At 41.6% G+C, this 27673-nt stretch overlaps 1 protein-coding gene across 1 annotated transcript in view; it reads left to right on the top strand.

The window, feature by feature from the left end:
- Positions 1-1157: 1157 nt before the first annotated feature.
- LOC128714989 (calcium uptake protein 2, mitochondrial) overlaps positions 1158-27673 on the top strand; it is a 42231-nt gene continuing 15715 nt past the window's right edge. Inside the window, exon 1 of the mRNA XM_053809874.1 lies at positions 1158-1370. Within this exon, the coding sequence (XP_053665849.1) occupies positions 1158-1370 (213 nt within the window). The remainder of the gene's footprint in view (positions 1371-27673) is intronic.

Here is a 27673-nt window from a genome sequence, read left to right as displayed (position 1 = left end):
CTGAACCTTATGCGGCGGTTTTCGTTACACCTGCAGCCGGCTCGATTCCATCAGCGAGCAACTTTCTGTGACAGACCTCGATGACGAGAGTTGTAAAACTCGCTCCTATCGCGATAAGCTAAGTAATAGTTAATTACCTATTCCGATTATGATAAACCGATACAACGTCGAGCAATTAATACTAATTACGTCGCCACCATGGCGTGAAACCGATCCATAGCAGCTCATCAGGTCTTCTGCGAAAGCGTTCCTCACAGTACCAGTTCTGTTTGTTTTTCCTCCTGTTGGATCCAGTCAAGGATAAGCTAAACTGGATTAGTCCTGCAGTGTCGAGGCATAGAGCGTGTGCTCCAGTTTTTACTAAGTATTCCGGTGTTCGTAGCAAAAAAAAACACAAGGCATGCATTGAGAAGCATCCCAACGAGGAAGAAATGTGGGAGAAATTAATTTATTGAATTTTGATAAAGTCAATCGCACGCAAATAGGCGATCATTTTTCATTGCTATATACGCACTGGCGGAGCTGGGGCATCTGGAACGAGCTAGTTTTGTAACCGGTAGTGAGTGTTACTTTGTAAGCTGGGTAATCGCTTGACGCAGTTGGAACATTTTTCAACGCTTCGCCCAACGCAAATCAGTAGTAGCGGAAGTATAATGGTACTGCTACTGTGCCATCACACTTCGTTGGAGGGCCGGGCAATGGGGTTATCTGTGAATAATTTATTTGCCTCTATTGAATAATAACACCAACCCTTCAGTACAGTGTGAAGAAGTGTTTGAGGATCACCATAAATGGGGTTTAGTAGTTTCAAACAATCCAATTCTCAAGATAAATTATCGTTGTTATCGATAGGTACACATCAAATATGTTTAAATAAATTTCTGGTTTTTTAGTTTACCTGAAAGTACATATCTTTATTCGTTTCACGTTAAATTATTTCGTTTTGCACATAAAGAATGAAACCACAAAATACAGTCCATAAATCATCTTAAACAGCCACCGTTCGATTTGAATTGCTCCGCGAAGTGCTGATCCGCAGGTATAAACGCAGCCAACTCGTTTGACAGCCGCAATGAAAAAATGTAAACAAATCGCACAATCGTTCGTTGACTTTTCGCAATAGAAGCAATAAAAAAACACACACCAAGGGAAGAAAAATGGCGATGTACACAAACAGAATTGTGCGTTGCTCGAAATCAAACCCATTTTTCTCGGTGTTATCGCGTAATTTCGGTAATAGTTCCAGTGCCCGCAAATGGTACCAACACCCGACCGTTCGGTACATATGTTTGGTGAGTGGTGGTTTGCTCGCGTTCACTGCCGCGACCTATCGAAATCGTCCCAGGGTCTATGCGCTTCAGCTGCGAAAGGTAAGTCCGTGTCGTGTGGTCAAGTTCAATGCTGCCCCGGAATCGTTTCTTATCAGTCCGTCAAATGCCGGAGTACAATCGTCACCTGCGGTGCTGTGCGTGAATGGAGTGTAAATAGTTTGTGCTATACGTGTAGTGCAAAAGCTGTGAAGTTTATCCAACTCGTGACGACCGTCGCTGAATCATCGTGGGAAAGGTCGCGTATGTGTCAATATATTTGTTCCAAAATAGTGCAATTCCGGAGTTCTTTCTTGAATATCCCGTTTGGAAATAGTGCAATTAAAGGAATGTGCAGCGGCTACCGGTTGAAAATTTTCGTTCCCGTTCGTTCTATTTTTGGTATTCGGTGTAGATTTTGCCCCCGATCCACAGCTGTATGCGGACCCGTGAATGTTGGTAGTGTGTGTGAAATAAGCGTCGCGTGAGTGACTACCGAAGTGAGTGCGGCACGGAGAGAGAAGTTTTAGCACAACGAGCGCTCAGTTGGGATTGTTCTAAAACCATCTGTTTACAGTGTGTTGATGTAGGTCAGGGTCAATTATGTTTGGGTTATGTATGTAAAGTGCTAGGAATGCAACTTACGTTTAGGTCATTGAACTATGCAATGTGCCATTCGCATTGTGTTGTAGTTTTTATTACGTCAAATAATAAATAGTAACTCATTGTACGACTGTCCCTAATAAAGTTGAAATTTTTCCACTTATACATTCTATTACGGGAGATACAGTGTCTATCAAAATTATACTTTTAAATGTTACATTGTTGTTTGCCCACTTTGGTGTAGGATCTATCTCTATTATCTATACTATTATCTATACTGCGTATATTGTCTTATCTCTTGCTTTGGTCAATATACGCATCCGAACTCGGGCAGGTTTCGCAGGAAGAGTGCACAATTCGCTAATTCCTCCTGTCAATATTAATGCTACCTTTGTACCCATTGTTTGCAAAAACTCAAAAATCTCCTTCAAATACATACATACACTCTTCTCTAATGTATGTTTAGAAGAGCTCGTGCGATAAGATACTTGATTACGACTACAAACACCATGTAAGCGGCATTCCTTATCAGTCAGTGAACCTTAATTGAATGGACGAAGTGTAAATTAGACGTCGAAAGAAGCAAACTGAAACGGCTGAAACGCACTCGAAGAATTCGCATTGCCCAACAAAAATGAGCTGTACACACAAATGAATCATATAAAATATCATCTCTCAGATAGTGAATAAGAATAAGCTGAGATAAAAATCACATTTACGAGTAAACGATAAGTTTACCTTTTTGCGCAATATAGGAAATTCCTGCACCAGTTAAGTAATAGGATATTTCCGTTACAGTACTTGCGAATCCACGTATGGAGAATATCCCTCTGTTGACCAAGATAAAATCATTGTACCAGTTTTTCCTTCGTTGTTCGATTCTTATCAGTAAGATTGACTCATTTATCGATGGCTGTACAGTAGCCTAATGTCACATTACACCGTTCTAATTGGACCAAAGCATTGGTGTGGATCTTAATTTCATTTCATGCTGCCTCGTTGAACAGTAGTTCCAGTTACTTCTGCAATATTCACGATTAAGCAGCAAACACCTGTCCAGTGGGTTTCGAAATTAGTTTACAACGTTACGAGGCACCGTTCATACCAATTATGCTCTCTCTAGCAGTTCGAACGGCACGGCATATTCATTCATCTCCTTGGGCAAAAATCCCATCCCCTACATAGAAAATCATCGTCCTTTCGACAAGTAAAACATTCTCGTTCCTCCGTTAGACAGGAAAAAAAGCCTAAACGACAGTGCAGAAGTTGAGCAAAGGACAACCGGTTGCTCGCTGGTGGATAGAGTTTGAGCTGCTGTTTCCGCAACATGACATTGCAACAAACGCGTGAACGGAAACCGAGAACGAGAGTGACAAATTTCCGACACGGCCGCTTCTTCTCGCTCCACTTGTTAGGGCTGAATGCTGAACCCTCTTGTAAACGACTTAATCCACCTAATTAAACCGGTTGACAGCCGAGGATCAATCATGTTACTTTTCTCACAGTTTTGTATTGTACCCCCTACGTATTTTCTTCAGTTACGCTGAGGACCTCTTCGCAACAGCTCCCTACGGTTACGCGCCAATGGCAAGAATAACCTGCAACCACCTCGTGTTCGGTGATCGATCCTTCGCGTCAGCGATCGCTGATAGTTGCGATCAACGCAATCACAACAATCACCCCCAAAGAGAGTCACACACTAGTGTGGTTTTCAAGATTTGTTCAGTTGCACCGAATGTCTGCAAGAAAAATGGGACGAAAAGGAGTACAAATAAGTGCATTCTCAATGCGACAACGTGATGTCGGTTCGACGGCTAGAGTGGGCTGATATTTTTGACTAATTGTCACGATTTCTCATCTGTCAAAACGAATCCCTAATGTAGAGCTACTGTTATTGGAAATGGAAATGTTCTGAGTCTAGCATTCGATAATATCGATGTTCACTGCCATATGGTTAAGACAAGTATTCTTCACCATGTGAATTAGAAGTTTTCCACCGGTTTTACGTTTAAATATATAAATTTTATAACCATTGCTTCATCAGCAAGTTGTCGATTTTGAGTCAATTTAAAAGACCCTTTAGCAGAATTTTTTTCTCCTACGACAAATTCCTCATGTGCTAATGACTAACTTGATATTCATGACGTGCAGCCAATTGCAGGAGGATGTGCGAAATTAGCTGGGTTTTTCCGTTGGTCTTCATAATTCATAAAGCAATAGCGTACAATAGAATATCAATATCTTTTGCTGTTTGTCGTGTTATTTCGCATTGCGATGCTTTCATCATAAGTGGAACTTCCCGTATCGTGGAACACCACGGATGAATCAGAATAGTTTGTAGTTTCCAGATTGTACACCAGTGCACCTTTGGCAGGAAAAAGTTACATTCGGTTAATGATTCATTTATTTATTACATTGTAATTTTGTATGTAATAGCCTTTTTTCTGATATGCTTGAGCGTACTAGGATCTTGACATTTGCACAGCTCCAAGCTGGTTTGTCAAGTTTTACCAAAACGTGACGAAATCGCTTCAAAAGCCATTTTACTGCGGTGTGTTATAAAATATGTTTACCTTCCAGCGTCTATCTGGCGTTGATGGTGCCGGTTTTGTTCGAACATTCCACAGAACAGATTTATAATTCCGCAGCCGGGCAATTATGATTGAATGATAGAAAACTTTATTTTCTACGACAACCATTAATTACCGGTAGAGCGCAAGCTGGTTTTACGGGATGGACTTTGGTCATGGTTTGCTATCGTTTACGTCTTACCGCTGGGAACATATCGAAGACAGGCAGTTTGATATGAGTTGTGTTGGCTGTCATAAAGCTGCATTTGCTAATGATTTTACTTTATCGTTTTCAGGCATGTGCAGAATTGCTTTCGGGATCATGGTCTTTTACCTTCTTTTTTTTTTGTTTTGTACTTGGTGGGTGATCTTCATTTATATCACTACATGCCAAAGGAGGAGCATCTTGGGTAGCAGCTGGAGTTTCTAGAATGTTTAGTCGAACATGGTTAAACTAAACCTAAGTTATTCTGCTGAACTTGTTCCGCTATAATTATTGGTGTTGAAATCGTGAGCAAATACAGACTTATAATGGACAGCACCGGAAACTCCCTTTAATCCATCAAGCTTTACTGCAGCCTGTGATTGTGGGAAGTCGACATAACGATAATTAAAATTATGATTAACTCGTAGTTTTGTTTTTGTTTTAATTGTGTCTTAAAAGAAAAGCGGTTAACGAAATGATCGACCAAAACATGCAATAATAGAGATATAAATTGTAAAGTGCTGAGATAACCATGAGATAATCTTATTTTAATCAGTTTTAAATTACATTGAACATATATACACGACCTGCGGTAAATCAAAGCATCTCTATCACCGATAGTGCTCAAATAATTTAGACTAAGTAATTGACTAGTTGATGCAGAATCATCAAATCATGATTCTTTGCTCCTAATGATTCAATCAACACCTTCATTTTTCACTTGCCACTAGAAAATAAGCATCATTTGCGAAACTCTCGATGCATTGCCGCCGTCGTTTACGGGCCTAGTCGGGAAATGATTATACACCGCTCCGAGCGGCTCTTATTCACTGTTGTCCCCCTTTTACTCAAATTTGTGAGAAAGGCGACAGCAATTTTTCTGCAAGTAGTAAGTGAAACGGAAAGTAGGAGGAGTCGACAGGCGTCCGGGAAATTGCCAGGTTGGGAAAATAAACCGCCCCTGCAACGCAACGGTGCACGATCGTTATCGCTAGCATTCGTTGATCGTGGTGATCGCTTGGTTGGTTGAGCAGCTCGAAGCAACGTTTTCGCAAAGTCGTTTGCAAATGCATCGTGAAAAAGATTTACGGTGATTAGAAGGAAGTAAGCAGGGAAATCGCAATGAAATCACGCGAATCTTGGGGCGTCTCCATTTGACACTCTTTACGCGGAACTCTATTCATATGGTGTGATGAAGGTCCCTTGGGGTATGATCCGTACAGCTGTGGCCCTTTGTTGTGTCATAGAAATGTGGCGCACGCTGTTCGAAACCATAAGGCGGCACCCATGTCCTTATCGGAGATGACATTTGAAACTATTCAATTAAAACCTATTCTTTCCATCGCGGAAACACCTCCCATATTAATCTAATTGAAGAAGTAGATAGACAAACAGGAATCGGCATGGCTTGGAGTATAGTTTACGCAGCGATTAACATTTCCTTGATGGAGTTCGGTTCATTCTAGTAAAGTGTTGTAATCTTTATAAAGGAACCAAAGCTGCAGGTTAAATCTTATACTTAAAGTGAGTGTTCTTTACGTGATGTAAGGTTATTGAACCAAATCAGAATGTCTCGTCGTGAACAATATCTACAGGAGTTGAAACACCGTTGGTCAGTTTAATTGCAGTATCTGGAACGCCACCCACCGATCAACCCACCGTCCTCACCCGGTCCAATATTGTGCAGAAGCAGGATGCTGTTCTGAATGCTTCTAAAATCGGGTACTACTATCGTCGACGATAGTCGCAACCGCGGCACCTCCTAAAGGCCCTTTACAGCTGACAACTGTTTTCATCAACTATGTAATTTATGGAATCCATTTCTGGTTGCCGCCAAACTACCGCAGCGACAGGCGGCCAACATCCGACCGGCAAGCAGAGATCGAAATCGCACTGGGCAATTTATTGATCGCTCTCAATCACTTTCAATTGGGTGCGTTTGTGGGTGACCGGCGTGTGTACGGGATCGGTTAGCTGTACACGCGTTAGTAGGCCCAGTGCTGTTTAAGTAAAGGGCGATCGAGAAGGAAGCGATATGAAGATATTAAAAGTACTTGACGATGATTTATGCTAGCTGCCACAATCAAGACATACATTTTTTTTTTGGAATCCATCTGATAGCCAGAACCGCAACCTGCGAACTCTGCTTGACGCGATGAAATATCTGGAGCACATTAGCTCTCCCTGTCCGTGATCATCATTTTCATCATTAAGGAGATTATGTTGTGATGATCGTTTTAACGTGTCGGTGTAACAACACATCGTAAATTACAACTCGGATGATCGACGATACTATCGTTCGGCGTTGATTAGTTTCCGCCCGTTGTCCGGTGGAGTTTCTGTTTAAGCTGTCGTTTGTGTCTGTATGGAACGCTTCACATTCAAGTGATGGTTGATAAATTGTTGCAAAAGGAAATTATTAGCCCACTGAGCCTGTGATTTGATTTTTTTTTTATCAAGAATAACATTAGGCTTCATAAAGCTCGGTTTATATTTTTTGATATACAAAGATTTGCGGCCTCCATTCAACACATCTGTTCCAGGCAGTAAAAGCTGTGGAAGCCTCTTATCTGCATTTGAACGTAAAATACTCTATAGGTATTTTTGTCTCCTATGCGAATAAAAACAATGAAGGAGTGATGTGGACACTCACTGATCCAATACCTAAAGTTATAGCTCATCTTTTCCCCCTCTAAAAGAGATCTCCAGAGTGTTAATATGAAGTGGCCATATACCTATTTTTTATCTGCACTCGTTGTGCATGCAACGACAGATGCTGAGGCAGCCAATGTACCATAAAATGTATGATAAATTATTTTCTACCATTCCCGTAGTTAACCATCCAACTTCTCAAACAGGATAATTTGCTCCTGAAGAAAAAGCACCATGCAAAGGTGCTTTGGGAGTCATTGGAGTCTTAATACGAAACAGGTAAAACAAACCATCACGTCGCCCATTTCGAGGATTCCTGCCGGGTCACAATGAAAGAGGAAACCTAGCGTGCAAACACGAGTACTTGCCCAGCATACAGTCCACGCAAACACGAAACCAACGGCGAAAGGTCAGCCCAGAAGAGGATTGCCCGTCGCGAAAGTCCTCCTCTTCCTTTAGTCCGACTCGCGTAACCTTCCTTCCTGTCAGATGATAAATCATATCAATGCGGTCGCACGGATCGCACAACTAACCGGTTGCGTATTATTAAATTGCCTCCTCCTCAAAGCCGTTTCGGGCAACGGTCCGTTCCACCCGCACCTAGAAACAGTGGTGTCTACGTGCAAAATTGCTCGTAGGCTCGTAAAATGTTCAACGGAGCGATGTACGCTTTTTTTGCATAATCGTGCCTGTGCAGAGTTGATTTATAAAAACCAAGAAATGCTTGAAGCTAGTATAGTGCCATGTCTATTGCACGAAATTCCATTGCATCTGATACATTAGCATGTAAGTATTGCGCTTCAAAAAAAAACATTTCTCTTGTATGAAGTAAGGTTTTAGAAGAAGAAAAAAGAATTGCAAAAATATCCTAAATTGAAGTAAAAATTGTAAGTAGCTCGCAACTCTAAATCGGCACTCCCGTCAGCGTGCCATATTTAATTCAGGGTCATGGTCAAGGCAGTCGGACAAAAACCGTTCAGCATATCTCATCCATGTACGGTGTGCCGGTACCGCCGATTCGATCAGCAAAAATTCACAAAAAAGAATCAAGTTTCCCACATAACTGAACCTACGCGATCACTTTTCCTCGCTTTCGAGCAATATTGTCCTACTGGTGAGAAAGAAGAAGTGTGCTCAAAATAAACCTTCGTGCGAAATGAAATCCAAAACCATCACCAAAAAAAAAAAAAAAAACACCACCTTGTTCGCGGATGTTCGCGGGTGGAAGTTGGCAGTTCCAGCTCGGGTCCGAAACCGGACCCATAAAATCGTATCACCATCGTTGCAGATTGGTCAATAAAAGTGCAAGTTTTACACCCTTCTCTCCACGAGTATCAGTCGAGGTTCTTTGCGTAGTGCGATCATTCGTTTTATTCATTTTTTCTTACTGTTAAACGCACGTAATCTGCATCAACGTAACCTGCACTCGATCGTGCCAGCAGAGAAAGGTGGATTGCCTCATTCCCGGACCAAGACTAACTAAAAAGCATTCGTGAGTCACAAATCTTGGTGTGATAAATCGGAATGCTTTAATGTGGCCACAAAACGGAATGCGATGGTTACTGTATTATTTTCACAGGTCCGAGTGACTTGTGATACTAATGCATTTGTGAATGTATGTGAGCTAAAGCCACTAGCGAATAAGACGCATAAAACTACAAAAAGGAAGATATTTACGTTCATTCTTGAGGAAGTTGTTCTGTTCTGTTCAAAGTGGATAATCTTAAGCAACAGTAATGCAATTTTGATCGGCACTGATTTGACGATAGACTTCGACAGGTTTATATTGCACACTGATCGATCTGCCCACTAAACGTCTGACAAATGGTTTAGATGGCCAAGTGTGCTTGTGCACCGAGGGCAGGTCACGACTTCCGTCAATCTCTCGTTGGAAATCGGACGTCAATGACACGGACACAGAACGCGCGTACCGCACGAAACGGTCCGGAGCCGTTCTTACCCGCTAAAGGATTATTATTGACTGATCAATCTTTCCCAAAATACACCATCCATTCCAAATGAAGCAAAAGTGTAGCAAAGAAAGAGAGAGAGGGAGATGGCACACAACCTTGAACCTGGGACAAGTTGTTCAGCATCTGACATCTAACAAAATCTAGATCTACGTGAACGCTGGGCACAGGTTCACGAATGGTCGCGATGCTGCTGGGTGGATAACCAGGGAAATGGAGATACATTTCAGTGATTCATGTACAACAGACACGCATCGCAATGATAGGGACATTCCAGAGATGCAACTGCTGCATGCAAGCCGTACTCCAGCGGGGTGGAAGTTGTATAATGTTGGGCTATGCACGGTTGGAATTATCAATTAGATCTAGTTTGGGTATTCCGAATGGGCACTGTTCCAGTTGCTTTCTAAGATGCGCAACTACGCACTCATGCTGGTTAAGTTCTGAGTGTAGTGAAGAATTTCTACAGAATTTATACGAAGTGATGAAGGTTACTTTCACTTTGTTGTATGAAAATTTGTTCCAACCTGCATAAACATTTTCCGCTAGCGTTTGTTGTTACTTATGTCTAGATCTTATGTTATTTTGTCTCCCATATCCTCTTTTCTCTTTTTAAATTCCATAAAACTTATGATTGAATGCAAGTGGTTGTTCGCCATACAAGCAATGAAGTTACTTAATACAAATAAATTAATTGAAATCGATCCTTCAAATGGCACGATCGACATACCCTACCGGTATTCAAGATTGTTTGAAATTTATGTCAACATAACACTTACTGAAAACGATGCCGACACAACCGTGTGAATCACCATAAAAACCATCGCAACACATTCCGCATCGCTTCTTTGCGCTATCTAAACCGTCTGGTTCAATTTGACTTTTCTATAAAATAAAGCACACATCAAATGGCTCAATCTGAGCCGGGGGTAACTCCCGAAGAGAATAAAAGAAATATTCGTTGGTTTAAAGTTACTGCCGGCTTCATCAAGAACCGAGCGGTTTTGCGCGTGGGCTGAAAGGTTCGGGGCGTGCGTTGCAGGATAGATAGGAATGGGAGACAGTGTAAGCTCGCGCGATCGTTATTTTATTCGAACGCAGATCGCATCTTTAAATGGACATACTTTCTCGCTGGCTGTATCCATGTTTTCTGCTTTGGTGGTGTCTCTGCTTGCCCGTCGTGTGTTCATCCGTTCGGAGCGGGCCCCGAAACTTTGGCGATGCGTCGTTACTTATAAGTGGTTTTTGATGGAAGCAAATTTCTTTCGTGGCAAAACATCACAATCAACGTCCATCAAACGTTGGTTCGGATGGTTCTCAGTCGCTGCTGTTTTTGCCCCACAGCAACAGCATTCACTCGCGTCAATGAAACTGCATGTGCAGTGTCGATTTTGTGCACCATGGGAAATAATTTGGGTAATAAACGATGCCGGTCGTATGGATCGGTTTCCTTTCGGCCGGCCCAACAGTTTCATGATCAAACTTATGCGATAAAACATTTGCTAAATTTGAAATTTATTGAAAGTTAATGATTCACTTGGCTGCTGTGTGCCAGAATTTCTTGCCGTCTGAAATTTTTAGGAACTCTCTTCGAAAGTGAACGACCTTATAGTGCTTCCAGGAGTATCGCTACGGGAAGTCTCGGTCGGCAAATCAGTTCTTTGCCACGCATGCTGAATTGATCTAAGATTGTTTGATCATACAACATTTAGTTGATAGTTTTAAGATGATTGGTTAGTCGTAAAGTAAAACAACACTTTGATTTTTACGATGCGACTCAATGTTCCACGATCAAAGCGAAGCGATTTCATGGTAGCAAGTAAAAATCGGTGATCTTCATTGATTGAAGATATACAATTTGTGGGCAATGGACGTGTTTAACACGACATTTAAAGTCAATGACATCGGATATTTTCTGCTCAGTGAAAAGTTATTTACAATAACGCTTTACTTTGTAGTGCGTTCGTTACACTGTAACGCATGGTGTAACGCACATCCTCATGAAACCTTCGTCATGTTATATTTACATTCATTATCACAGGCGCTGAAACGAATTTATAAAAACAACACCGCAGGATATCGTACCATTTTAATGAAATAAATCGTAGCTAATCGAACTGGTTTGGTAGCATTGTTTCTATGCGGGAACTGTTTCCAGCTCGCTTCAATCGTCTCTCTGCCCAAGTTTCAACTTCTCTTCAGTCTTGTTTTTCAAGGCGGTTCGACTGTTTGAAAAGCATCAAAACTAAAATGGGGCTCGTGGCTTTATATTTATGGCCGTCAGGGGACCGTTTTGGTTTATTGGTTCGATCGTATTCTGTACCGCAAACCCTTTAAGAACTGTTTGAATTCTTTCTCTTGTGCGTAGTTTTCGGCTTGAGAAGAAGAACTCGAGCCTGATTAGAATCGATTGGGGATTACTAAATATTTATACACATTCACGGTATGGTTTCTCCCTAGCGCCTCCGTTGTTAATCGTGATCGCGTAGCTTTTTATTGTGACTTGCGCTAAAGTTTTTGTTCTTGGAACTCCATAGTTTTATGATGTTTAAAAAAGAACTGCTTTGGGAACAGTTGGGAAAATTCGACTACGTTCTTGTCCCGTATGTATGTGGTAATTCTTACGCTTTAAAGCTCTGTCGGCATCCGAAAACGACCTGGTTATCTTAATCCATTTCACCGATTAACAACCTTTAACATGCACTTTGTAATTTTCTATCTCCTCATTCCTCATTCATTCCACGCTTCGCTCAACTGCGCATTTCATTCCTGGATGCGTCTTCCTATCCCAGACAACTTCAGAAACTTTACTTTACGGTTTGTCGAAAAATCTATTGGCAGGCACGAGACCGCGCAACCAGTTATGGCCTACAATCTAACACGCCCCGAGCAGATACGGAAATCAATAAACGTAGAAACACATGCACAGTGAGCGCAACATTTAACCTTTCGTTTTATTCGCTTTTAGGCACATGCATGCTCGTACCGATGTTCGTGCCAGGTCTCGGAAGGCCTTAAGCGTGCGAAGATGGGGATCACCTTTGCATCGTTGGCGCCACACACGGAAATGAAGGAGATCGAACGGACTGCAAACGTGTCGATTGTGATTCTTTTTATCCAACCGACGGCGGTGAAGGTTAATGATGTAGGTGTTATTGTTTATGTGCAACCCATCTAATTGATATTTGTCGTGAGAGGCTGAAGGGCCTGCTAATGGGGTAGATCACGGGATAAGCCAGTTTTTTGTATGCGTTTTGACGTTTCCAGGCTTAAAAGCTTACAGCTCCCCATACAAACTGCCAAGCCAGATAAGCCTGGGAATCGATGGTTAGATTGTTTTGCTTATGAAAGTGCTCGACAGCTGCTCGACAAATATCAAAACAAAGCATTTTTCTAGCAGGTTTAAACTAGGTTAGGCCATATTTCCCATAGGCTTAGGATGTTAAAAAAGGAAAAAAAAATACATAAATACGCATGATTAATAAGTTTTTTTTAAACTTCTGGTGTTCTGGTGTTTAACAATAATTATTTTTATAAAAAAATCAGTTAAAAAAAATTTATCAAAAAAGGTAAATTATTATTTCAATTTACTTGCAGTTTTCCAGTTCACAGTTTATAAAGTCTAAACATCACTTAAATATTGCCTTGAAAATAACACGAAACATAAATTATGCTTTAAAACTGAACCGAAGTTTGCGTCCTCCGTTTATTTCTCTCGATTATAATAGCATACAGATGAACATACCGTTTGTTGTTGCGTTGTGATGCGAAAGCTCATTTAATTTAGCTCACCCTCGTAGCTTCTATCCTTTTAAAAAATATGGTGATGTATTACTTTCTACTTCATGGAACTGTTTCCTGCATTTATACATTTTTACCGTTTGATGTCAAACTTCAACAACACGGAACCCAAACTAAGCGATCTAGAGTAACTAACATTTTGTAGTCCTTTACTTTAATTAAACCCGTTGCGGTTTACCGTTGTACATGGAATTTTATATAAAAGGCCCTGGCATTCTGTTAGATTCGAGATTCACCGACTGCTTTAAAATTAAGCATGTGCTGTTAAGAACAAACAGAGATTTTAATTACCTGCACCATTTGGAATGTCAGTTTTGGATAATGGGATGCTTGAGAGTGCTATACAATTTCTTTGGCTGAAGTATGCTTCTTTGATTGGTGTCCTTCCTTAATACAGCTATAGCACGAGGGGAATGATTCGAAGAAGTTTTCACACGACAACGCAAGGTGTATGGAAATACATGTTCAACGAAACCTCCGTACTCTAAGCGTTGCCAGTTAGTTCGTTATAGCTCTTCTTTTCAAAGCCATGAACGTCCGTTCCTTAAACTTCTCGATCTCTGGCTTACTCATGGTACAGCAATCATCGCTCGTAATGAGAACGTCATAACCATACTGACGGGAAGCCAGCAAATAATTCGTCCAGCTCTTATCAATCTATCAGCATTATAGGCTGCTTCGATGGTCAATCACTGTTTAAAAAAGTTTTTTTAGTGCCGCACCATGACCGTCATGATCTGGATTATATTCTTCGAGTCCGGCCGTATCAGTGTCTTCCACTTGCCATGTTCTTCATCGTTGATACAGTAAAATGCTTCGGATATATTCGCAACGTCGTTCTAAGGATCATGCTTCAAACTCGAACGTGTGTCAGTTAACACACTGAACACTCGAAAATGTGACATGCATGTGATTTCTCCTTTTATTTATACACCAGTTTTAGCTACGTACGGATCGCATACCAACTACACCGCCTACTTTGAACACAACTTACACAACACAACAAAACTGTGATGTTTCTTTAATCACAGTATTTAAACGAACGAGAACGAAAGAGCGAATTAGATATAATCCTTTGATTTTTTTTAACATGTGGCGTGACGGGTGACGGGTTAGTTGTCAGCATCGGATTGAATTCTTGAGTTCTTGAGAACCAATCTTTTGAAAGACATGTAATACCGAGTAGGATTAATAAGCTCATAAAGGTTTTTGAACCGGCTTTTTTTTTTGTTGAGACGGCTTAATTGACTGAGGTATAAATAAGGTTAATTATTATAAGTATCTATGTATAAAAAAAATGTAGATACAATTTTAAACTAAAATAAAAAATAAATATCCTGAAAATCTCGGTACAGAATACCTAATGTAATTCTTTATGTCAAAAATCTATGTCCATATGTGATTGATGCAACCCGTTACCGATTCGCCACTCGAAATCTGCTCGATTATTTGACACATACCGGCTTAAGCTTAAGCTTTCTAACTTTTGGGATGATCTACCTCAATATTGGCCAGCTTTCAAATTAATGGCTGTTTTTTTCTAAGATTTTTATCATGTTATGGTCAGAAATACTTTAGGGATATAATTTCTAAATATGCCAAAGCTAATGTTCCGATTAGACAATACAATTATGTTCTTGTAGCTATTTTTTGTGGTATAACCGCAAGGCTTAGCTGCGAATGTAGAAACTGTCACATGGTAAATCATTGTCAATTGTTGTAGTAAATTTATGGTCCAAACCAGGAAGCCGATATCGAAAAAATTCCTTACTTCAGGAGCCATTATCCACACTAGATTTTAAATCAAACCGTTCATCCCCAAATATAAATGCGTACGAATTCGCCAGTTCATTTGTGCAATGCCTCGAACCGATTTAACATGCGATATAATTAATCAATTGCTCACGCGATGGCTACCCTTTTGTAACTTTAGCGACTTTTAATATTTATCGACCACCCCACGCACAGTTCGACGGATTATTTAATGAATAAAAGAAAATCATTCTACCATTACATACGCTTTCGCTTTGTTATGCCAGATCGGATGAATTCAAACAGCTTCTTGTACGGTAAAATCAAGGCATCAAAAGATACCGGAAAGTGCACGCCTCCCAGGTTATCTTCTTATTCCAACGGGTTTGATTGTTCGCGGTTTGTGTGTATGGATTATTAATGGTAATAAATTTTCCTTCTAACCAAATTTTACTCTGCTTCGTTTTATTCCTTCAACGGGTATGAAGAAAGAAAAACGCCACAAATCACCCGCGAATCCTAATGCATTATAATGTATATCTTCCGAAATCGTTGAAGATTCACAACCGATTTTTGTGTAACGTACCGGACCATGCCGATGGGATCGTACGACCCCACGAGCCCCAAAGCGGAACAGAACTACTCACAGTATAATTTGTTATGATCCGTCGAAATCGATCCGCGATCGGGGCTGATCGGGTCTTCCGTCGGTGACCGGACGAATCAATTGAGCTGTATTAGGTGTAAAGTAGGTGGAACGAACGCGAACGCGACTGCTGGTACGATTTATTTCATTCTGGTGTGTTTCTCGGTCAACCCAACCCAAGATCATGGGTTCAAGATCGGACAGTTTGGAGCACGGCGACCACCCGAAAAAGATCAAGCGGTCACACCGCTTGGAGGGGTGGGGGATATCGTTGGTGATCGATTAGGGGAAATGATAACTCAATTAATTAGAGTTAATTAAAGGTCCTGTGATTGCCGCTGGAAGTGTGTGAAAATGCAAAACGGTTCCAAGACAAACGGTTGAGGTATATCATCTAGTTTGTAAATCTTCTAGTCTATGCTGGGAATTAAGCTGTTCATAAACCGGAGATGAGTCTTCCGTGTGTCAATTTCTTAGAAGCTAGACGCTTCCTGGAACGTGTCCAACAATCTCTACGGCAGACCGTTCAATAGAGAGAATTTTTTCTACGCTCCCTTAGAATCAAATGGACTATCGGTTTTCGGGATCACAAAATGATGATTTATGATCAAAAATATGAAAGTTTAAGTTGGTGTGTAGTTCCTGTATCAGTGATACGGTTGCTACTTTCCACGACGCCATACAGTGGAACTGGTTCAATTTATTATCAAATGATCAAGAGATGATGTTTGATAGATATTAGGATGAATAGTGAATGGAAGCGAATAGTGAATTTTGAGCGTGATTTATTTCACTGGTTTAAAAATTGTAGTCAAAAGTGTGGAATTTCTCTACATCAAAAATTGCCTTCCATTAGTCAGTAAAGGTATCTCACTTCGTACTGCCCATAATGTTCAATCTTTACCTTGAACGCTTTGATAATTTCATTTACAAGACGTGGCACATGCCACCAGTTGAAAGAATCGGTTAAACACAGGGCAGCTGACAGTGGACAACGTTACGTCCTCTCAAGTACGGTTTCTACTATAGGCAGCAGGATTTGCATGTAAATTGTGCAAGGCCGTTGATTTAATCTTGAAACAACCGTGCCTACCTACCGGCCCCCCTAATGCTTTACGAATAAGTAGAAACTATCGCTTTTAAAGCTTAATGGATAGGAAAAGACGTAAATTTATTAGTGGTCAAGCATTGCTAGACGAACAAGTTGAATGGCTGCGGGCAGTGCAGTGTAAGTCACTTTCAAATTTTTCAAATGTGAAATAATAAATTTAAACTCCATCGTCGCATGGGAAAGGCACGGTGGTTTATCTATCGATTGATTCAAAGTGTTTCCGTGGACACGTGGTTGAATCGCCATGAGCTTAAATTCAATTATGGCTTTTTTATTTTTAATACACACGCAAACCTAAGCTATATAACTGGCAACGGCTTGCGGTGATTTTTAACTAGTTCGCTCCTGAATATTTAATCGAGCTGATTCAGATTCTCGCAAAACACGCAAACAGTGGAAGAATAGAGGATATCTTAAGTTGCGGATTAAAAAAAAAGCAACGAAATCAAACTATATCAAACCACTAGGATCATCGAAAGTTTCCCCTGAAGCTCTTATGTTTTGCCAAACCAATAGACCACCAAAATCGCTCACAGACTCACGCCACCCTACATCAATGTTAAGCTTACCGGACCCGGCTGCACTATGCGAAACACATCGTACGAAGTCTATGGGTGGGTTAAGCATCATGTAGAGAAAATCGAACTCCTCACTGGCCTGTACGGGTTTGTTTGCTTATGTTTAACCGGATCGAATCTCCACATTCGAGCGCCCAGCTGGTATCGCGGATCGGCATCTTGCAAAGCCGATTCATAGGAGTATGTGAGCGTGCCTGTGAAGATAAATAATTTACGCTAATTTATGCTGTCATAATTGTTACGATCCGCATAAATAGTATGATCAGGCACAGTAGTGCCAATGGTTTTCAGACGGGAGGATCACCACGCCAGGGATTCACATGGAATATGTATTGGGAATAGATTTAGTATCAGGCAGGTTTGAGGGATAGATGGAGGAACAGGAATGTCCACGGAAGCCCTGTACGAACATAGCCATAGCCCTTCGAGATGAGTTTTAAACCATCGACAAAGCCTGTGATATTGATGGTGTAGTATAAGGTGTGGTGAAAATGGAATGGAATGTGTCTTACATGTTGTTAAATATGACACCACAATGCGGGGAAACCACTAATTTGTGTTTAGCGGCTGTTTAAATTATAAAAAGAAAACTTTTCTTTATACACGATGGTGTGGTCCGTTCGTTAACTTTCAAGACGTTTTGAATAACCAATAATTTAAAATGCAATACAATCTAAGTTATGTTTTGATTTATACAATTATTTTCAAAGTTAGTTAGTTTTTTTTAAAGTGTTAAATTAAAATATTTGGATTTAAAATTGAATATTCTACGAGTAAATAATGAACTTCTAAGGATATGTTATTCGAAAAAGAGGATACAAATAAATAATTCCAGTGTCTGATTGATTATACTGCATCAATTAATTAAGTCTTGTCACCCTTGGAATGCAATTAATTACTAACCAAAGACCGAAGCCGTCATTCAAAACACGTTCTAGTGCTGTCTTAATTTTCTCGTATAATTCAACCTGTTCTTATTTCTGTTCTCGTTACAGGTACGTAATTACTTCACAAGATGATCACCAAACACGTTTGCCTCAGAATATAAATTCCAACTTCAGACGATCAAATCGGCACACTGTTCATCGATCCCATGAACCGGTGCCGGTAGAACATAAATGAAACGCGCATCGAAACCTGAGCACTAGAATTATGGCATCCCGGTATGCCACCGCGAAGTGACCAATAATTAGATGCCGTGTTGGGTTCCACTTTCTAGATACCGCTTCGCATTCTGTAAAGCGCACAGTGTGCGCGTGTCCTGACGCTGAGTCGCCAATGGCAGGTGGGGGAAGCGAAAGATAGTTCTTGCCAAAAGAGATCAAATTTCTCTCATGTTTCCACATCGGCGCGACACTCGCTATAACTTATGTTGCTTCTGAGTCCCGTCCTGTTACCACGGGTGGTGGTCATCTATTCGGCTTAGTTTTATTTTACAAACCACAGCGCAGTATGTTTCGCCGTGTAGCAGAGATGAACTTTGGGAGTCTGCAATGAAAGCCAACGGTTCTCACACCCACTGCGGGAAACCGAGATTTACTGTCGGGAGCACTGTGTGGAGTGGAACATCGTCTGATTAATAAACACAATCGGAGATTTATTAGCTCGGTCTTTCCGATTCATGTCTCGCGAAGAATCGGTACACAAATTCACTTAGATCGGAAACATAACAAACAGCACACGAAACACGGCCGAATGTTTTTTTGGTAGATCGCAACAATTTCCAAACTCTCCCATGAACTGATCGCAACAGTTTCCGAATAGACAGAGTGATGATTCTAAAAAGGCCAAGCCCCGGATCTGTTTCCATTCAGTTTCCTCGTTCACAGTGGAATATTCGAGAGCTTACAGGTTTTCTTTAACGCACCATTATACCAGTGTAATATCGATTTTAGAATGGTATCGGAAAAATGTCAAACATGCATTTGATTTTAATATTGAGATAAATTTTGCTCGTCTGATAATACGTTAAGAATGATTTTTATTTTCAGTTTGAATAACTAAGAATATTCGTATCACCATATTCTCACGAATCGTGCATCAAACGTATTCTGCCATGGCCATATTTAGTTTGGGAAATCATATTATTAGTACTAGTTTGCATGTAATTTGGAAATATTTGCAATAACTCTAACTACATAGAAATATTTCTAAGGGTATATCTACACTAAGTAGTTTTAAGTCAGATCTATAGTATAGCTAGTTCCAGATAAGTTCCCAAAACTCAAAAAGTTACAAATAAAAATTTGCTCGTTGCAACTTTTTCAGCTCCCTTTTTCTAGGTCAAAACATTGACCCTTGCCTGGAGGTGAACTGAAAATGTATTTTGAACACAGAATAGTACTTTACGGCCGATAACAATTTAACATGCAAGCGGTACGCTGTGCCATAATTTAAACTCCCAGCTAACCGAAAGCGCCAGTTGGTCGCGTGTCTAATTTGAATATCTCAATCTCTAGCAACACTTCTCACTTTTCAACATACAGGCCGGCTAGTTGGTGGTATCGATTGTGTACCGCGTTGCGATAATGTGATAATTACTGTTTGTTAAGAGGTGTTCAATTAAAGTAAACGCAATTGAACCTCGTGGCTCGTGGTCGGCTCGTGCTTGGTCACCTAATGAGGATATAGTTAGATAGGCGTCCCATTGAGATATCGATACTGTTCACTAGAGAGGCCGCCATTGCGTTCCGTTCGCTAAGGAAGCATGGTGACCGGTTTCCTGAGGCATATTCCTTTTCGAGCGGCCGTAAGTGTTACTTTCATGCCGGATTGTTATCATGATATCGGAGCAGACGCAAGTGCTGAAATGTTTGAAGAATGGTTTTCAGCACCATAGCCCGTGTGCGTGACGCGTAAAATAACCACGAGTCAGACAACCTTTCTGTCACCTGTCATCGGAACGGAACTGGAGCAATTTGAAACCGGAGACAAACGGCTAACGACCGTGCCACCAGGTTCGCCGCAAACGGGTTCGTGTAATACATGTTTTGCTAATTTAAAAGTCAATTAATTATGATCCGATTATGTCGTTTCAGCAAAAGAACAAGCTCTGGTACGGCTTGTCTTTTTTACGAACTGAAGTCTCCATTTGCTAAACCATTTTGTATATACAGCTGAAAAATGATACACGTCTAGTAGCGTCATATTTACCACAAACAAATGAATTTCATCACTGAGTGTCGAAATGTAACAAATTTTTGATACAACATTTCAGAGATAACTGTCAATATTTAGGATCATAGTTTTCGCGGATATGAAGAATGTGTATGAACGAATCAAAGTATTAATTTCATCTAAGCTTTGAAATGGAAACCTTCACTTGACGTCAATCAAATATTGCTAACGAAATATTTCTTCCCTTGACGCACCCTACAGTTGATCAATGCATGGGTTGGTCTCTCGGTCAATATCGCCCAATCGACACGGAAAGGAACGGAAGTGAAACAAAACATAACAAAAGTAAAAAATGCCCCACTAAACCAGTTACCGTCCGAATATTTGGGACATGTACCGCAGGCGCGTGCATTTATCAATTCATCACCAACTGATCTAAGCGGCCGTGTCCGTGAACTTGCACCAAACTACAACCATACTACTCCAGCGTGTGATATTGGGCATCGATAGGGATGCATCGTGTGCAACCGGGAAATCTCCTCACATGTGCTAAAAACGGGCACTAAAGCTCTGCAACGTAAAAAAACGAAAGATAAATGAAGTCTAGACTGTTTCGATCGGGCGATATCGAGATAAATCACTTGCATCTCTGCATCAAATGTTTGGAGGTAAAGCAACGAGTAACAAAAACATAGAATCGTGTCAAATTTGGTGTGCCTCGTGCTTAGTTTATTTTTTCAACTGATCACATCAACATTTACGCACAATCATTCGTGCCTGCAATGCGTCAAAAACTGTCTGCGGTAGAAACACTTTTCAAAGGTCCATTTCAATCTTTATTTCTGTATCCCTCCATCGTCCCAATACGGTCGACATCGATATGCACAAGAACAGATTTATGATATTGGTTGAGATATGTTTACCCGAACAGCAAAGGTAAAGAAGAAAAAAAAAAAAACAAGTCCACAACAAGGTAACGAGCTCCACCAACATCATTCGATCGCGTTCTCATACGGACTCAGGCAGGTTGAAGGAGAATCGATAACCATTTCGGCTTATTGAGTTGTTTACGATGGTCCATATTTTAATTGGCCAACGAAATCACCATTAGGCGGCGGCGCGGGGCTGTCACACAAACCTTGCGTCCAGCTCGGGCGATCATCTGTCTGATCGCCGTTTGTAAGGGCATTTTGGGCAGAATGTACAAACTCGTGCTGACAGGATGGTTCAGCAATATCCCTATTGGTCGCGACAACACGGAGGACGTCGTCACCACCGATGCTGGTGCAGATTGGTGGTCAGTCATTTGGTCGGTTGAAATGAACGATCGATGAGCAATTTTTGAGCTCGACCACCACCGGAGTAGTACTCTTCGATGTTCTTTATTAACGATTACAGACGTTTAGAAGTTTCACAGTTCAGCTTCTGCGGTAAGTGGAGATAATTTAAACCGTTTTGCATTGAATCAGATATTCTGCCTTTTAATGGTTCGGGCATAAAACGGCACACAGCAAAGCCATTTGAAGGTCCCAAGATCACCGCTAGTACGGTTTGTGGATCAAATTCTGAGAAGCGCGTGCGCTTCTGTGGTCGGTTTGGAAGACGCAGAAATGTGTAATTTGTATGCCTATAAACATCCATAAATTAGCAACGTTTATTGCAAGTCCCGTCGGTCGAGATTACTTTCGAAGGTTCCACTTTGGAGTTCCTTCCCTAGTTCAACAGGAACCCGATCGCTCGTATTAGTTTGCGCATTGTGTTTTAGCTTGACATATCGTTGAATTCTTCAAAATCGAAGGAGACGCACCGTGATCGAGTGCCGAAAATTAACGCCTACCGATAGCTGATTATTATGCAAAGAAAATCTCGCCACAAGTGAACGCGCACTGCTCACTTACACAAACCCTCGGGGTGGTTGATCTGGAGAACAAGAATGGCATAAAACTGGGCGTTCGAAATATTCACACATCGTTAGGCGGAATCATTGCAATCTTTTCCGAAGGTGTGAAGAAAAAAAAGGGTTCACGAGCGCACCCTGCATGTATCTTTCAACGAACGTAAATATGCAACGTTCCGCTCAACAACAGCAATGGTGGTTCCGTGGTGTGTTAGGGTGTAAAAAAAAAACAAATCGCTTCCAGCATGCGTGGAGCTCCATTTTCTAAGCAACATTTTTCCTGGTATACTTCCAGCGGGCAACTCGGCATAGGAAGATAAATGAGCAGTAGCATCTACATGCGGTGGAAGTGCTCAATCGCTTCTGATGGCTTAATCAGATGCGTTAGATCTCGATACTGTGGAATGGGCGTCAAAGGTTTTGCACCGACATGAGGCGCATCTTCTTCTAATGCCGTCGAAGCGTGTAGTTTAGCGAAAGCTGCAGGGCATCAGGTTTTTGAACCTCTCTAGCGTTTTCTTCCATTTCGCTGTTTCGGTTGCGCGTGCTGCTGGCAGGTTTCGATGTCTTCGTCGAACTGTCTCACGACCCCTTCTTGTATGCATGTTCCGGCAGTCGAGCCGCGCAAGGATACCTTCATACTCATTGGTTCATTTAATGTTTTTTTTCTGCAAGGGGCAAACGGCACATGAAGGAGCCCTTACATCCAGTAGACCTCAGGGAACGAGAACACGAACATCGGGCAACAACGGGTTTACTTACGATCGTTCGAGGGTTGATGTTTTACGATACACCGCCATCGGCGCATCACCAACATCGTGCTCATTTGCTGACCAAAAAGACGTATACGATTGGCGTGCTTTGGCGTTCAAAAATGAAATAGACTGCCTTTCGAAAGGGAATATCGTTAGATGTTTCGGTGGTTGTTTGCGTTTTGTTTTTGCTTTCCTTTTTGTACCATCATGCAGGGCATGGCAAGCAGCGCGAGATAAAACTCTCGGTTAACACATTATGAGATATGAGCGGGGGTTTTTTTTTTGCACACGTTGCATTCGGCCCTTTCGGAACAGCAGGTCGCCGCAGTATACTTGACAGCTTCGGCAACACAACCGGCAGGTACGGGTTCAATAAAATAAATATTTTGATAATAACATATATTACAGTTGTTTGTGGATGAAATATGGCTCGTAAAATGGTTGTTGATTTGAATGTGTTCTTATGCTCCTTATTGGTTTGATTTAATTGAGATCGTTTCCGTTGTGCATTGCTGGATGCAACTTACAGGATTGACTCGCGGGATAACTGTGCGAATTGATTCTTTCGATTCCGGGATGACTGATTCTTTTAGTAGTGAGTATTTAATTTAACTTTTTCTTCAGGAGTTCAAGAGTAGTTGCAGAATTTTTAACAAGTTTTAAAATATTTAGCATCTTCAGCATCATTTATTGAAGTAGACAACATTAACTCTTATCTACTCGGTCCTCAAAAATTTAGAAATTACAGTTTTCAAAATATTTTCTCAACATTGCAATCCTCCATTAAACATAATCCCACATGTGGTGCCAGCTTGAACATCAAAGAATTTATCCTATTTCGGCTCGTCACACCCTTTTGCTGACAGTGTTTGTTTACAATCCCTATAAAACAAAGCATTTTCTACCGGCGCAGGGCAACATACTTTCTCATGCATTATTTACGCTAAATGTATCGAGAAATGGGAAATTCCACGCGTCCCTGTTCCTGTCCCTGTCGCGGTTCGTTCCGTCTCCTTTGTAAGGGCTACGACGTGTCTGGAAAAGTGTCATGCATCCATTTCCCCAATGCTATGGAATGCATTACTCAATGTGCGCACTCGACGGTTCATAATTATCCCATGCTGATATGCGGTGCCTGCAGGGGGAGGTTGTCGAGAAAAGTGCGTTAATTTGAAATAGGAACTCCTCCGGCAGGAAAGCAACACGAACGAACAGTTGCGGGTGCAGTATTTTAACCGACTTTCGTCATAAGGAGCAGATACCTCATTACTGTGCGTAAGGGCCTCAGGACATGACGGAAGACTTGAAAGCAGCCACCATAATGCGAGGGTGTAAATGAGTTTAAAATCGAATAATTACGTACCAAGTGAAGATGCCTTTGGTATCTCCCGAGCGCTCGGTCATGTTCGCTTTTATGTTTTCTCCTATGTTTTACTTACCTATTGGGTATGATGGTGGTTCGTCACATGCGGCTTAACATGCAGATGCATCTAGTGTGAGTTCATTGCCTGGGGAGAAGTATCTTTTCCCTCGAGTCTGCCAATCATGGTTTGCCGTACTTGGTGTAGTGGTATTCGAGGTTTAGACAATCTCCTTTTCCCCATTTCACTCGGAAACCATATGACAGCATGCTCAATTCATCGACCATACAGGAGAGGCGTCTGAGCACAAGATCAGGTCTCTGCACGAGCTGAGCTCTTCGCGGGGTCTCGAACGGAACATTCAACACCGAAGACAATAGCATTAGCTACAAAAAAAAGCAACACGCATTTAGAAAGGCGTTGATGTAGAACCAGAGCACCAGCCAGGAGGCTCACACAAACTTCCAGCAATGTGGCCCATAAATAACAACGTCCCGTGTACGCGTGTATCGTGCCCTATTTGTAGCAGAAACGCGGCCTGTTACTATGTATGTCACCGAAGCGAAGGACAGCGATCGGCTAGACCTAGAAACCCATCTTTAAGAATGATCGCTTTACAGTGTTCTTGGCCCTTGCTAGGCAGGTCAAATTTCCCACACAGCAAGGGATAATGCGATCGCTGCCTTAGCCCAGTGTCTTTCCATTTATATGAATTTGCGTAATCTTCCCACTGGCCACTTGTGTCCCGAAACGGAAGTAGCTCATTTGTTTGTAGGGCCGGCTTGTGGGTTCCGCCCTCTCGTACTTTGGGTTGCAAGCAGTTAAAAAAAGGTCAAAGTAAGAAAAATGAATTGATCTAATGCTTGATTGCCAACCTACAGTGTGACGTACGAGTGTGGCCCATGTCCCGAGAGGTTTGACATTTGACATACGAGAAAAGGAAGACCCCAGATGAGGCCGTCGAAGGGTCGATCTCGTATCGAAAGCTGAAGCAGATAGCGTCGTCATGGGAATCGCAAACGAGATCGAGCGATGATCGGCGGAACCGTGGTGAGGCCATCCTTCAGGTGTGGCGTCAACCGGTGCTGATGGTGTTGATACGGCAATGATAGATTTATGGTGAATAGTGTGATAAATTGGAAGCCACCGGAGATTTATTCGTCTCTGTTCGATAGGAGGAACCCCGGTTTCGATAAAACTGTTGCTCGTCCATCCGTGTGCTGGTTAGAATGTTGTAAAACAAACAGAAATGGGAGCGGAACAACAAAACGACAGCTTGTACGTAGAATTGAGCAATAAATCGTGAACATATGCTTTGTAGTGGGTGTTTTTTTTTGTTTGTCAGAGCATAAGATTTAAGGCTTTATTATTTCTTAAGAAGAATGAATTTCTTTGGCATAAATCTAAGAAGCGTTGAACTTAAGAGAAAAACTTAGACGAGCTTCCTCGAGACGAGAATGCCAAGTGCTACGAGATTGCAGTCCTAAGAAGAATATGAATGAACCCAATCTCGGGAGATGTAACAATGTGTGTACTGTTTACGCATGGATATCAGTTGTTATATTACATACATCAGATGCAGATTCGTGAAGAATAAGAACTTTAAGAAGCGAATTCTTGCGATATAATTCCGATTTTCTGCTGTTGCTCAATCTCGCCTCGCAAAGCAAAACTTGTAGCAATGTCCCTTTGTTTTGTGTATCTCGTCCTCATTTGTGACACGCGCACCAGAGGCGCAATGTTGGCAGGCTCAATAAAAGGATTAAGAAACATTGTTACGGTGGCCATAGCTTGGCTGAAAGGAAACGGCTTATCAAAGCATTTGATTGTTTTTAACCCTTTTCTCTCACCATCTGGCAGATGGCTTGTTAGGCTGTCTGTGTCTACCACTCGAATGAGCGTCGGGATAAAGAGCTGGTAGTACCAACTACGGTGGAAGATTAATGTAAGGTACAAGTGGAGGTTTTTCCCTGAAGGAAAAACGAGTTGATTTTGCAGGTATAAGTCATAAACTCTCGCTTCGGCGTGAGGGCCGTAAGGAACCAGACCGTCCAGGAGTATATTTGAAGATGCTTGCGTAGAAGAAGTGTGAACACTGGTCGCACATTACGCGCACTGTTTAGGAAGAAGCGGGCAGCTTCCTCACGGCGTTCCCATTTCCTTTGACCATTTGACCGAGGGCTGGGCTAATTAAGCACAGCAACGTAATTGAGTTGTCAAAATATTTCAACCCATCCTCGGGCATGTCCAAGCGCAAAGGTTTTCACACGCTGAGTACCGCAAAGGATGGTTGATCTTATTTCGGAACTTCGGAGAATTTGAGGTGCGAAAAATGCAAGTCGCAAACGGAACGCTTCCTTTCAGTTTCGTGTAAGTATCGCGAGATAAATTAAATTACAAAACCTCATCAGAATGCAACGGGTAAAAGTGGCAACCGCAAGCTGCAACCTGTCACTACACAGCTTCTGCTTCATGCATTATGCAGGAAATGGTGGAGATATATTTATCGGGGAGAGGAAAAAAAAATCAGAGAAAAAAGAAATTGTAAAATATCGACACCGAATGGCGAAGGAAGTTGCCTCGCTTCCCAAACACGAGGCAAACTGATGATGAACATGGTATGGTTCCTTTCTCGATGCTTTAAAAAAAACATTCCCAAACCAAAGAAGACCCCTGTGTAAGTTTGCGAAAATATGGTAAAAAAAAATCTCACACACGGACAAATAAAACCCTTTTTTGATTAATTTCACTCATTATTTGACTCACAACACTTGTCCATGCCGCACCACATCCACAGGCACACTGACAAGTTGATGTATGAGCTCATAACGAATGTTAATTTCCTCTCGTCAGACCGCAACTTTGCCACCTTTTTGTCGACACGATCCACGTTTCCGGAGGTTCGATGGTAACGTTCGCGATGGCAGCAACATGCCACTGTGTGTGTGTGTGTGTATTTGTGGACCAAAGTGGTAACAGGCTAGGTGTAAAAATCAAATCAAGCAAAAGGCTTAAAGGATCATGCTGACATGTTGGCTTGCAAGATTCCTATCATATTGCTTTAATAGATTCCCGTGGCAGCGCAGTGTTGTCGACAGGAGATGCTGTGCGTCCATTAAATTGGCCTGAGGCGTATGTAGATCATTTGTACGATCATCAAGAATGCTCCATGGAGCAACGTGTAAACTGCGAGGTACCACCAGCATCAAGATGTTGGACCGGGAGTTCTAGAGAAAAAGGTGATCTGTGAAAGGCGTTCACGATCTAGCCAGAATGAATTTACCGGGTGCTTGCCGTCAGTGTGAAAGTATAAAGCAAGTCTGCAAACAATCTGCTTTGTGGCGTAAT

Source organism: Anopheles marshallii, chromosome 2 (genome assembly GCF_943734725.1).
Source record: "Anopheles marshallii chromosome 2, idAnoMarsDA_429_01, whole genome shotgun sequence".
In the NCBI taxonomy this organism is placed as follows: domain Eukaryota; kingdom Metazoa; phylum Arthropoda; class Insecta; order Diptera; family Culicidae; genus Anopheles; species Anopheles marshallii.
Note: the sequence above shows the minus strand (reverse complement) of the source record. Positions and strands in the feature narration are given on the sequence as shown.